The sequence below is a fragment of the Vitis vinifera genome, chromosome 7 (genome assembly GCF_030704535.1).
Source record: "Vitis vinifera cultivar Pinot Noir 40024 chromosome 7, ASM3070453v1".
Classification (NCBI taxonomy): domain Eukaryota; kingdom Viridiplantae; phylum Streptophyta; class Magnoliopsida; order Vitales; family Vitaceae; genus Vitis; species Vitis vinifera.
In genome coordinates this window covers 14,997,033-15,011,352 of record NC_081811.1, presented here as the reverse complement: position 1 = coordinate 15,011,352, position 14,320 = coordinate 14,997,033, and the positions used below count along the sequence as shown (strand labels likewise).

The 14,320-nt window shown below is 36.7% G+C and overlaps 1 protein-coding gene across 1 annotated transcript; it reads left to right on the top strand.

Moving 5' to 3' along the window:
* Window positions 1-304: 304 nt before the first annotated feature.
* On the top strand, window positions 305-3,874 carry LOC100248546 (G-type lectin S-receptor-like serine/threonine-protein kinase At1g67520). The gene is given in 8 exon segments (XM_010654287.3): window positions 305-1,023; window positions 1,026-1,724; window positions 1,938-2,033; window positions 2,122-2,318; window positions 2,416-2,626; window positions 2,741-2,978; window positions 3,052-3,208; window positions 3,328-3,874. Coding segments are annotated over 8 exon segments (2,370 nt in total). The 5' UTR covers window positions 305-557; the 3' UTR covers window positions 3,634-3,874.
* The last annotated feature ends 10,446 nt before the right edge of the window (window positions 3,875-14,320 follow it).

Sequence of the window (14,320 nt, the reverse complement as noted above, 5' to 3'; positions counted from 1 at the left end):
AAAAAAATTGACTGGAATAGAGATGGGGAGTCCTACCAACCCTTGAGAGAGGGGAAAAAAAAAGTCAAAAACAAAGAAAATAAGAACAAAGAGCTATTCGTCAAACTTAAAAAAGTTTTCCCTTGACAATGCTGAGATGAAAAGTCCAAGAAAAGTCCAAGAAAGCCCAAAGAAAAGGAGCAGAAATGAATGTGATGGACTGAAAATCTGGCCTTAGAGGGAATAAGAGGGAAAATCTTGCTCACCCTTCTCTCATCAGCTGGTCCCCACCCAAAATCTGGCCACAAGCTGCTTTCCAAACAAAAGGCTGAAAATTCTCCCCTACTTACCTGAAATCAATCTCAAGAGATTGATTGGTGAAAAGAGCGGACGCAGGAAAAGTATGCCCATACTTTCCAAGAAATATCCATAATTAGACTGCTAAGCTTAGAAGACCGGGCTCCAAAAGGATGCTCTGAGATATCTGGTAGTTCACTGATGACATTGTCAACGTACTATGAAGTTGAAGGCTGAAGGATAAATACTAAGCATGAAAGCATGGTCATGTGAAACTTGGAATGGTAGAAATGGAAAGCAGCATGTGCCTCAGCAGTGCAATTTTATCTCTGTGTTTGTCATGTATGTGGTTGGGAGTAGTGCCTTACATTTCTAGTGCACAGACAGACACCATCAAACCTGGGGAAGAGCTTCAATTTTCGGAAAAATTACTGGTTTCTGCAAAAGGGACTTTTACTCTAGGCTTCTTCAGCCTGGAATCTGGCAGTTATTTAGGAATATGGTTCACAATTGATGCTCAGAAGGAGAAAGTTTGGGTTGCTAACAGAGACAAGCCTATATCCGGTACAGATGCAAACCTCACACTGGATGCTGATGGAAAATTGATGATCATGCATAGTGGGGGTGATCCAATTGTCCTGAATTCCAATCAAGCAGCCAGAAACTCAACAGCTACTCTGCTTGATTCTGGAAATTTTGTTTTGGAAGAGTTCAATTCGGATAGATCTGTGAAGGAGAAACTATGGGAAAGTTCGATAATCCTACAGACACCCTCCTGGCTGGGATGAAACTAGGCATCAACTTGAAAACCGGACAAAACTGGTCACTTGCTTCATGGATAAACGAACAAGTGCCTGCTCCTGGGACTTTTACTCTGGAATGGAATGGCACACAATTGGTAATGAAACGCCGAGGGGGCACCTACTGGAGCAGTGGAACCTTGAAAAATAGGAGCTTTGAGTTCATTCCTTGGTTGAGCTTTGACACTTGCAATAACATCTACAGTTTTAACAGTGTTGCTAATGAAAACGAGATTTACTTTAGCTATTCGGTTCCAGATGGAGTTGTTTCAGAGTGGGCATTGAACTCGAGAGGAGGACTTTCTGACACTAACAGACCTTTATTTGTGACGGACGATGTGTGTGATGGGTTTGAGGAATATCCAGGGTGTGCAGTGCAAAACCCACCCACTTGCAGGACTAGAAAAGACGGATTCATGAAGCAATCGGTTCATATATCAGAATCACCGTCATCAATAAAAGAAGATTCGAGCTTGGGACCTAGTGATTGTCAGGCCATATGCTGGAATAATTGTTCTTGTACTGCTTGTAATACTATATACACTAACGGAACTGGATGTCGGTTTTGGAGTACAAAATTTACACAAACCTACGCGGGTGATGCAAATCGGGAGGCGCTCTATGTTTTATCCTCATCACGAGTTACGGGTAAGTGTCTCTCTGTATTTTCGTATTCCTGAAAGTAACCAAGGCAAAGTAGTTGATGAATCCAACATTTTTACTGAATTTACAACCCTAATAGGTGATCAAAAATTCAAAATACCATTAGAGGAGCTATATCAAGACCATAAAAGACCCTTGATCTTTCACTCAGTTCTGTTCTAAGCCACTAACCACAAAATTTATCTTGTATCTACGCAGGGAACAGTTGGTGGATATGGGTCATTATTGCAGGAGTGGTACTTGTGGTCCTGTTACTTATGGGCTTCTTATACTATTTAAGGAGAAAATCCAAAGGTAGTATTTTATTTTAACTTTTACTGATGATAATAATGCCATTTGTTAATGGGTTGGATAATTGAACTTGTGACTTCTGGTATAACAGGGGAGAGAAAAATGGAGGAAGCTATGCTGCATGAATTGGCAACTTCAAATAGCTTTAGTGATTCAAAAGATGTTGACCATGATGGAAAGAGGGCTCATGATCTCAAACTGTTCAGTTTTGATTCTATTGTGGTTGCCTCGAATAACTTTTCATCTGAAAATAAACTTGGAGAGGGCGGATTTGGCCCAGTTTATAAGGTAATTATAATTTCATTAAGCCATAGCATGTAATAGGAATAGGGCATTCTTTGTTTAAGTACCCCAATTAAAGCTTCCTTGTGGATTATTTTTGCAGGGGAAATTACCTGAGGGGCAAGAAATAGCAGTGAAGAGACTTTCAAGGGGCTCCGGACAAGGTTTGGTGGAATTCAAGAATGAGATTAGACTGATTGCCAGACTCCAACACATGAATCTTGTTAGACTTTTGGGTTGTTGCAGCAAGGGAGAAGAAAAGATGTTAATCTATGAGTTCATGCCCAACAAAAGCTTGGACTTCTTCCTCTTTGGTTTGATTACTTCCCTTTTTTCTTCCTGTTATCTGCTTAACTTTTCCTTATGTTCTTTATCCTTTTTTGCTTGAAACAATTTACTAGTCGTGCTGTGTTCACCCAAATTTTCAGATCCTGCTAGAAGAAAGATATTAGATTGGAAAAGATGTCACAATATCATTGAGGGGATTGCACAAGGACTTCTTTACTTGCATAAATATTCAAGACTAAGAATTATTCATAGAGATCTAAAAGCAAGTAACATCCTACTTGATCATGACTTGAACCCCAAAATTTCTGATTTTGGCATGGCCAGAACTTTTGGGCGAAATGCATCAGAAGCAAATACAAATAGGATTGTTGGAACATAGTAAGCATGACTCTTCCTTATCTACTGCTTTCTTTTCCAATCTAGTGAATTGAACCTTCTACTATGGATGCAGTGGCTACATGCCCCCTGAGTATGCCATGGAAGGAATTTTCTCAGTGAAATCAGATGTTTATAGCTTTGGGGTGCTACTGTTGGAGATTGTGAGCGGCCGGAAGAACAAGAGCTTTTATCATAATGACGGTGCCCTTACCATAAACCTGGCAGGATACGTAAGTCTGCTAAATCTCATATTTGTGTCTACATTATTATCAACAACACCCGGTGTATCCTTCCAAAATTCTCAAACTAACCTTGTAAGTAAATCAACCCTAAAATGAACTGGAATCAGGCTTGGGAGCTATGGAAAGAAGGTACTAGCTTGCAGCTAGTGGATCCAATGCTGGAGGATTTCCACTCATCAACCCAAATGTTGAGATGCATTCATATTGCTCTCTTGTGTGTACAGGAGAGCGCAGCAGATAGGCCTACAATGTCAACTGTTATCTCCATGCTCACCAACGAAACTGTGCCCCTACCAAACCCAAATCTGCCCGCATTTTCCATTCATCATACAGTGTTAGAGCTAGATTCACACAAAGGCGGGCCACAGAGCTGTTCTGGAAGTGTAAACATTTCAGAGATGGAAGGTCGGTAAAGAAGAGAATTTCAAGGGGGGAAAGGGAACCTAGATAGCAGCAGTTTTTGTCCTAACCTATTAGCAATTTGTCTAGATTGATTCGTATTGCCATCATATATGTATTAGATATAGAATCAACTAGGTTCCCTCAAGGTAATCTTTTTTAAAACCTTTTTGAATTTATCATAGCACGATAGAAGCTGGTTTGGTATAATTTGAAACATAGTTTGAATCTATATTCTGCGGCTCATTTATGTTCGGTTATTCATTCTCATTATTTGGAAGGCATGGGATGGACTACGCCATATGTTGGCATCAAACAGATGATCAAAGCTTTGTGCTACGTCATACGCAAAGAAGAGTACTCCAGGCTGACCACCGAAGTAGAAAGTAGAGATGATGTATGAGTGATCCTCATTCAATTTGCACATACACCACTGGTTAACCAAACTTCATCCTCCATGCTTCAGGTAATCCATAGCCAAGTTCTTCTCCCACCCGTTGCAGGAGACATAGGTCTTCAAATCGAAATGTCCACCTCCTAAAGCGCAAGATTTTACTGAGAATCGTCCCTTTCTGGAGGCCTCATCTACGCCAACTCAGAAATTCAGAAATTCAAATCATGAAAGGCTGAAAGCCCATGATATGGGTTCCAACATCCCCCGCCGGCCCCGCCCCACTCCCCCCTCCCCCCTCCTACAAAATTTGCACACATACATAAAAGCTTATATATTCAAGCGACACCTATCCCCACATCACCATGATGCCAAAGTTAACTCTTTGCCCATTTCCAGCCACTCCTTACGCTCTTCCATAGCCCTCTCCTGCATGGTTTGAAGTATTTGCTAAGACTGGCACCGCTCAGCCAAGTCTTATTTGCCTTGACCATGGCCATGATCAATCCAAGATAAAATTTGAGAATTTTACAGTTGATAATGACTAGGTTTCAAGTCCAATACCAACTACTTAATTCAACTAACTCCAACTCACAACTCTACAATAGGAGTAAACAAAATTTGAGAATCTCTGCATCTCCAAAAGTGAACCCATCTAAATTACAAACAAAAATCCGATTACATGAAAAAGGCATCAAACCTAAGCTTTTTAGAGTAAGGGAGGCAAGAATCACAAACACGAATACAAAAGGCAAACAACATAAAAGGATAGAAAAGTCATGCATATTAATCACTCTTGCAATTCTAGCAAGTTTACGATGTTATGATCCTCATGTGTGGATCAAGCGAACAAATGAGAAAATGGTACATCAAAGGCACATAAAGGATATATCCATTTACTAATCTATTAAATATCAATTTTATCCTCACCCTCATGTTTGAATTTCAACCTCTTATCATCCCAATGAAATTGCCATTTTGTGAACCTACATTTTTTATTTATGTTTCTGGTCAAATAACAAAATTTGGACTCTATGAAAAATTTATTATGAAAACTAATTTTTTATTCTTTTTTGAGGCTGCCATTAATTTTATTTATTTTTTAAACAATAAAGAAAACAAATTTTAAAAAATAAAAATAAAAATAAAATCTTGTATGACTCCATAGAGGAAAAGCTAGTCTAGAAATGAGAATGGATATGGGATCAAGTTATTTACTAGTTAGGTATGGGGGCACTCATCTAAGCTCTTATATTATTTGGTCTCTATTAGTGAGCTAAGATATGGCCTAAAATTTGATTTAGTTTACATAATCTTGCAAAATTAGTTATGAAATGTTTATGATTTTATTACCATTAATACAAAAAATTTATCACAAGATACACAAATTAATTTGATTAAAAAAATCATTTTATGGTTTTAGTAATTAATATAAAAAATTAGCATATAAACCAAAAAATATAATTTAATTTATTTCTTAAAAAATTAATAAATAAAGTATTTTTTTATTTTATTAATGTCAATTTATAAAGAATTAATATATAAAAAATTTTGTGCCACATAACCTTAAAAAATTAATTTATAAAATATTTTTCTCGTTTTATTAATATACAAAAAGAAATAAAAAAATTCTAATTTATTTCACACAATCTCACCAAATTAATTTCCAAAGTGATTTCTTGATTTATTTTATTTTATTTTATTAACATTAATGTAGAAGGAAAAATTTTAATTTTAGATCCATTAGAAAGAAAACCCTAAAAAGTGACTCCATAATTTTTGGAAAATGTGTCTTTGAAAAATCGGAGTCTAGGTCTGGGGATCAGATTACTTATTGGGAAGGTACCTTTAGGAGGTAGCACCCCTCTAAGCCCTGTAAAGGTCTCTATTGACTAAGTTGAGGGAAATGTGATAATTAATTGGTTAATTATAGATACCTAGGTAGGCTAGGCAATTTCAAAAAATAGCATGTCAAACAAGAAAACCAATCACAATTGCAAAGGAAGGTTAGGATGCGTATCTGGACTGCTCTCAAGCGCTATCATAAGACATCAAAGTTAGTATAAAAATATAGTACACAACATGCATTTTATCCAAGCAAATCTAACATACATCTAAGTACCCAAGGATGGAATCAGACATGGATATGGCTCACAACAACATGCATGCATGTTCATAAAATTCAGAAAAGCAAGTGATAGAGAGCGTACCTAGATAGTATGCATAATTGATAAGATTCCTCCAAAAATGTTAGAATGGTTAGGACACGTATAAATTATATAACATCTTTATTATATCTAATATACAGTATCAAAGCCAAAATTGAGCCAAGGTAAGTCAAATGACTCCAAAAGTAAATAACCAACTCAAGTAGTGTACAAGATCATCAACATGCCATTAGAAAAGGGAGCATAAAAAACAATGTCTAAAAAATGGCTTAGAGTGGAATTTAATTATGAAAAATTTCAGAAAATAACTCCTACACATCTAGATCAATATACTGAAGGCCAAACTCTCATTCAAAGGACAGATTATGGCAAAGGCACCTAAAGGTTCTATAAAGTCCAGATTAGATAAGGAAAAATGATATGCATAAACGAATTTCTAAAAATAATAAATGATCATATAAAATCATAAAAATAAAATAAAAAATCACACACATATTTCAAAGTATTTGTATCACATAAAAAAAAAATTCAGGGTCAGATAGTATTCAAAAATATTTTTAAAACACTCAAGTTAATTAGATGTCCAAAATCCAGCATGCGCAGTAGGTATGACTTTGAAAAATCATATCTCTCTCAAAAAGGCATATTTTTTTTAATATTTTATGTGTCTAATATCAATTTCAAGAAGCCTAGAATTGAGGGAAAATATTGAATCAAATTTAAAAAAGTCGTCTGGTATTTTATTTTTGCAAAAAGGTCTCCGATGTCCAAAACTGGGTGAAAACGAAGTCCCACTAAAGACTCATTCATATCTTCTATTCCATAATTGCTTTCTAACTCATACAGAATCTTAAATTCAAGTTCAAGAAGTGAGGAAAATCATACAAGTTTTGGAAATTTTTTTAAAAAATATTCTAAAGTTGTAAAAAGGAATTTTAAAACTAAAGGGTCAATGGTTGAGTGAAAACTAGAAGCAATGAAGAGTTTCGGAAAAATTTTCTTATGTAGGGGTTCCATCAAGTCCCCATTCAATTTCCATAAGTTTTAGTTGTGTGTCCCCATTAGTTTGGGAGCACAAGTCCAAACTTATGTGAATAAAAAACCAAATGTTTTAAAAACCAACAAGAAGAAATGCAACTTAAATGAAATGAGTTGCATAATTTTAATAGAAACTGTATTCTTTGCCTAAAGCTAGAATGAATGTTTTTCTAAAACCTTTTATTGGAGATTTAAATGCTTTTGAAAATGACTTTAAGGGAAGTAAAAAAAATGACCCAATGATTTGTTAAATCTTAATCAATAGACACAAAATAAATATTTTTGATTTGTAACTTAAGGGGGATTTGAAAATAAGAGAAAAGCTAAATTGGAGCCCCCCTTTTTGGCTACCTTTCATTTGGGATCAAGGGGCCAAACTTATAATGGCAAAATTCATTTTTGAAAAAAGAAAATTTGACCAAACTCAAAATGTCAATTTGATAAAAAAAAAAAAAAATGAATAAATAAAAACCCTTTTCTAAAAGAAAGTTCAAACTCAAAAATTCCTTAAAGTGCCTATAAAATAAGTATAAAAAATAAAGATAACTAACAATTCAATCAAATATCAGGAAGCCAATATCAACAATTATGTTTTAAACTTTGGAAAATAAGGAATTAAATAAGAATCAATCAAACTAAATAAAATTATCAACTTGAACATGCAAGGATTTAACTAAAACTGAAATTCTAAACACTAAATAATTAGCAAGGTAAATCAAACTAGCAACTTAATAACTTAGAGCAGGTCTAGATTTTAACTAAAACTAAAATTCTAAATAACTTAATAATTATGGATTTTTAGCTAAAATTAAAATTATAGACAAACTTAACAATTGGCAAGAATCAATCTAACTAATAAATTAATCCTAAATCTTTGAGACTAAACATTAACATGAAATATTGGAAATAACAACAAAAGATATTGAGATCGTGAACTTAAAAAAAAAATATCAACGAAAGCTTGCTCAAAAAAAATATTAAGGTCATACATTGTCATGAAGATTGAAAATTAACAACAAGAAATACTAAAATTTGAGATATCAAATCAATGACTGACTCTAGAATGTGAAAAACCTATACTACCATAATTCTAACTTAGTGAAAATAAAATAAATTAAAGAATCCAAACAAAAATTAAACAAATATCAAGTTTTATACAACTATAATGATGAACCAAAACCAAAACGGAAACAAAGTTTCAAGCTTCTCCAATCTAAATTAAAGAATCAAACTAAAACAAAAACAAAAATAAACATTTTCGAACTAATATGAGAATCAAAACTAAATCGAAACAAAGATCATAACTTTTTTTTTGTCTAAAACGATGAATTGAAACTTAATTAACAAAATTCCAAATTTTCAATTTTTAAAACCAAAACTTAAAACCTTTACTTACCTTCTCTTCTTGAATCAATCAGTCGCAGTGTCACTCACCTTCCTTTGCATTTCCTTCACACTTTCAGGCCAATTAAGATCATCTAAATCTTCAAGAAGACGATCAGCATATGCAGTGATCTTGAGAATTCACTGTCGCATTGGCTTTCTTATTACTGGATGACCACCACGTTCACTTACACCATCTACAACCTCCTCATTTGCCAAGACAGTACCAAGAGCAGGGCACCAGTTGACTGGCACTTCAGCTTGATACACTAATCCTCTTTTTAGAAGTTGAAGAAGATCCATTGCATCCATTTATAGTATTCTGGTTCTATCGTGGAAATTTCTCGTTCCTAGTCATATGTGAAGCCCAATTATTTAAGCTGTGAACGGAAACGTGCAATGTTCCTCTACGCTAGTCCCAACATAATTAGATTCTCATGGATTCAATCCTCCATTTGACATTCCAATTTCGACGTCGTTACCGTCGTGTAAGGTAGGGATCGATGCCGATGGATTTGACGGTGGAAATTCGAAATCTGGTTCGGTGTGTATCGGATTCAGCCTTTCAGATCGTGATGGATTGGTATCAGTGGGTCCGATTGCCTTGTGATTGAAATCAGACGGCTGAGGATGACGATCTGCGATGATTGAAAGCATTCGAAAGGAGAGAATCCGGATGTAGGGGTTTTCCGCGATGAGATTCGGTGCTGTCAATTTTCTTTTCTAGATGCGTGCTTCGTCAAAGCTCTTCTCCAGTGCAGGTGCCAATCTTCTTTGTGATTCCAAAATGAATCCAGCAATCTCACGTTCTCAAGATCCCCCATTGCCTCTTCGTATGGCTGCTGCCAGCAAAGACGAGTGGTAAGGTTAACCATCTCTTTCCACTGCATTTCTAGGTTTTCTTCATGCTTATAAACTGACTCTACTGCCCAAGCAAAGTATCCTCCTACCCGAAGCATTCTGTTTACATCAAGCAGCAAGATTCCATCATCACAGGTCCAGTTGATTCGACATCTTGAACAATGTATCAAGTCAAAAGCCTGACTGAGATATAACAAACGACGAGTCACCAAAGCTACCACCATTGCAGGCAGATCGCGCTCAAGAGCAAACTGAATCTGGTTCTCATGAGCATCTTTGGGAGCTATGGATAGAGTGATGACATTCCGTGATAACAAATAGGTACCCAAAACTGGTCACCCCACATCCAACATCCAAAACAACTCGAGTATGCTTGCCAAACTCCATGTCAGGCACTATATTTTGAAATTTGATCTCAGTATTCATCTACTCCATGTGCTCAGAATCCTCCTTTTCCAAAGTCCCTTCCTTCCTCTTTCAATCGTGCGGTTGCACATTTTTTTCCCTTTTTTTTTTCAATGGTGCGACTGTACCTTTCTCACCACCCGAATCCCAAACTTTCCTCCAGTCTGAATGGTGCGGCTGCACCTGCTCCCACTCCTAGAATGATATGGCTGCCAATCTACTTCTCCAGATTCAACAAGGTAAGTTCATACTCCTCCTCACCATCGCGGGGTGAATAGCCGGTGAATCTCAACAAATAGTCGCGTATGTGGGTTCCTAAAATAGCCGCCTCAATCCACTCTGAAACATGGACTAATTCCTCCCAAAACAGCAACCCTAAATGCCCTTTCAAAACACAAACTGATTCCTCCTCAAACAACAGCCCCAAATGCCATTTCAAAACACGGACTAATCCCCTCAAACAACAACACCAAATGCCCTTTCAAAACACGGACTCATTCCTCCTCAAATAGCAACCCCAAATGCCCTTTCAAAACATGGACTGATCTCTCCAAATAGCAGCCCCAAATTTCCTTTCAAAACAAGAACTAATCCCCCCAAACAGCAACCCCCATATGTCATTTCAAAACACGGACTGATTTCTTCCAAACAGTAGCCTCAAATGCCCCTTCAAAACATGGACTAATTCCTCAAAACAACAGCCTCAAAATCCCCTCTTAAACATGGATTGATTTTCTCCAAACAACAGCGTCAAAATGCTCTTTCAAAACATGGGTTGATCTCTCAAATAACAGCCCCAAAATGCTCTTTCAAAACATCGACTGATTCCTCAAAACAGCAACCTCAAAATCCCCTCTGAAACATGGATTGGTTTTCTCCAAACAGTAGCCTCAAATGCCCCTTCAAAACACAGACTGATTCCTTAAAACAGCAGCCTCAAAATGTTCTTTCAAAACATGGACCGATATCTCAAACAGCAACCCAAAAATGCTCTTTCAAAACACCGACTGATCTCCCAAACAGTAGCCCCAAAATGCTCTTTCAAAACACCGACTGATCTCTCAAACAAAAACCCCAAAATACTCTTTCAAAACATGAACTGATCTCTTTCCCCAAACAACAACCTCAATCCCTTCTGAAACATGGACATTTTTTCTCTAAACAGCAGCCTCAAAATGCCCCTTTAAAACACGGACTGATTCCTCCCTCTTAAAAATGACAGCCTAATTTCTCCAAAATAAACCTTCTGACCTCCTTCAATCATGCGTCTTCCTTCCTTTTCTTTTCTTTTCTTTCTTAATCTTTTCTCCATCCCCTTGTCAGCTTCTCCGTAGCCACGGTGATGGAAAAAAAATGGCAGAAAAAGGTTTCCTTCTACTCTTTCAATCACCCTCCATCCCCTCAAATTTTCCTTTTTTTTTTCCCTTTGTCTTTCCTTTTCTCTCTTCCTCTCTCTCCAATCCACCGGCTGCCTTCATCTTTCCTCTTACTGGCGTTTTCTTTTTCTTTTATGGAGCACATGGGATCCATGCAAAACAAATAATAAAAACAAAGGAAAAGGAAAATAAAAATACCAATAAAAAAAAACTAAGGGTTAGAATAATAATAATAAAAAAAAGTGTAACTAAGGATTAAAAATCCAAAATATGCAATTTTAAATGAAATTAAAAATATAGACAAAGCTAAAATGAATTATCAACTCAAGCAACTTTTTATCAAAATAAATTAATAAATAGATAAATAAAAACAAAATGAATATGATTATTAAGCTCATGCAACTTCCTAAAAATGAATAAAACTAATAAATAGAGAAAGATAAAAAAAAAAAAAACAAAAACAAAATCAAGCACATGCAAGCCATATGAGCTATGCAACCATGCAAACCATGCATCCATCCAAAAAATGATCTAAATTGGCCTAAGGTGCCTAAGTGAGCATAGGGTGCCTAAGTGGGCCTAAGGTGGTGCCTAATAGGGCAAATGGGCCTAAATGAGCTTAGGGTGCCTAAGTGGGCCTAGGGTGGTACCTAATGGGCCAAGTGTGCCTAATGGGCCTAAGGTGTACTTAAATGAACCTAGGGTGATGCCTAATGAGCCAAATGTGTCTAAATGGGCATAGAGTGCCTAAGTGGGCCTAGAGTGCCTAAGTGGGCCTAGGGTGGTGCCTAATGGGCCAGGTGTGTCTAAATGGGTATAGGATGCCTAAGTGGGCCTAAGGTGGTGCTTAATGGGCCAAGTGTGTCTAAATGGGCCTAGTGTGCCTAAGTGGGCTTAGGGTGATACTTAATAGGCCAGGTGCGTCTAAATGGGCCTAGGATACCTAAGTTAGCCTAGGGTGGTGCCTAATGGGCTAGGTGCATCTAAATGGGCATAGGGTGCCTAAGTGGGCCTAGGATGGTGCCTAATAGGTCAGGTGTGTCTAAATGAGCCTAGGGTGCCTAAGTGAGCCGAAGGTGGTGCTTAATGGGCCAAGTGTGTCAAAATGGGCCTAGGATGGTGCCTAATGGGCTAGGTGTGTCTAAATGGGCCTAAAGTGGTGCCTAATGGGCCTAAGGTTCCTAAGTGGGTCTAAGGTGCCTAATGGGCCTAAGGTGTACTTAAATGAACTTAGGGTACCTAAGTGAGCCTAATGTCATGGACTTAGTTTTTTCCTAAGCTCGTGCGGCACTTAGACAAGCCAAGACCCCTGATCTTGCTAAGTCAACCTTACTCTCAATGCTTAGCTTGCTAGGCTAAGACGCTCACAACTCGGAAGCTTTAGAAGGCGTAGTAGGCAACTCTTAAAGAATGGAAGTTGCTATTACTCAAGGAAGCCTTTACAAGTGCTTTTGGGAATTCACTTGCTTGGTTAGGAAGTGATTTGGGTGGTACCTTGGCCAAATGAGGCCCTCGCCTATTTATAGGCACCAATAGAACTCTTTGGAACCTTGGAGGGTTCCTTACAAATTAGGAAGATTCTAGAATACCCTACACAATTCTATGTACAACCTTATGTACAAGAGATCTCTAGAATTCTCTAGAAAGCCTTGGACTCCTCTCATGCCTTCCACCATAGTGTAGAGATGTGTGGACATCTCTAGGCATCTCTAGAACCTTCCACACTCTTTCCTCCAATGGCTTAGTGTAGATGGCTCCAAGAGCTTCCAGAAGCTTCCTGGGCTCTATATAAACCCATGAGGAGGCTCATTTGAAGCATCCTGTGACACTAAGGTGCCTAAGTGGGCCTAGAGTGGTGCCTAATGGGCCAAGTGTATCTAAATGGGCCTAAAGTGGTGCCTAATGGGCTTAAGGTGCCTAAGTGGGCCTAAGATATGCCTAATGGGCCAAGTGTATCTAAGTGAGCCTAAAGTGGTGCCTAATGGGCTTAAGGTGTACTTAAATGAACCTAGGGTGCCTAAGTGAGCCTAAGTCTAAATTAGGGCTGCCAAGAGTCACAATGGGGTTAGATAAATCCCTCAACCAAAGTCCCCAAGGTGGCTTAGAAAAGATAGGTTACAAGAGTAGTAATGAGCCACAAGGGAATTGCTATAAAGTACCGAACAAATACCTAGTATGACATGTGCTAAGAGGACAAAATGGAGGGTCTACAGGTGTATTTTAAAGAGACACCTTCTAGAATTTCAAAAAATTGGATTTATATTGAAAGTATCTCTTGAAAAGACACTTTCCACAATTCCACAAAATCTAATATATACTAAAGGTGTCCCTTCAAGAGACATCTTCCACAATTTCACAAATTTTAATTCATACTACAAATGTCTCTTGAATTTGATTTTATATTAAAAAAATTGGATTTATACTAAAGATGTCTCTTCAAGAGACACTTTCCACAATTCCATAAAATTCAATATATATTAAAAGTATCTCTTCAAGAAACACCTTTCACAATTTCACAAGTTTTAATTTATACTACAAGTGTCTCTTGGATTTGATTTTATATTGAAAGAGACACGTTCTACAATTCCAAAAAATTTGGATTTTTACTAAAGATGTCTCTTAAATAAACATTTTCCACAATTTCACAAATTCCAATACATACTGAAAGTGTCTTGAATTTTAATTTTCATCTTCAACAATTTAAAAAATTTTAATTTATACTACAAGTGTTTCTTAAATTTGATTTTATATAGAAGGTGTCCTTTGAAAAAAATACCTTTAGTATATATTGGATTTTGTGGAATTGTATAAGGTGCCTCTTTAAGAGACACCTTTAGTTTAAATTCAATTTTTTTTTTTAGAATTGTAGAAAGGGTTTACCTTCAATATAAAATCAAAATTAAGAGACACTTGTAGTATAAATTAAAATTTGTGAAATTATGGAAGGCGTAGAGTTTAGTATATATTGGATTTGTTTTTTTTGAATGGTGGAAATTGTCTTTTCAAGAGAAACCTTTTACTATAAATCCAATTTTCTGGAATTGTAGAAAGTGTCTCTTGAAAAGACACCTTTAGTTTA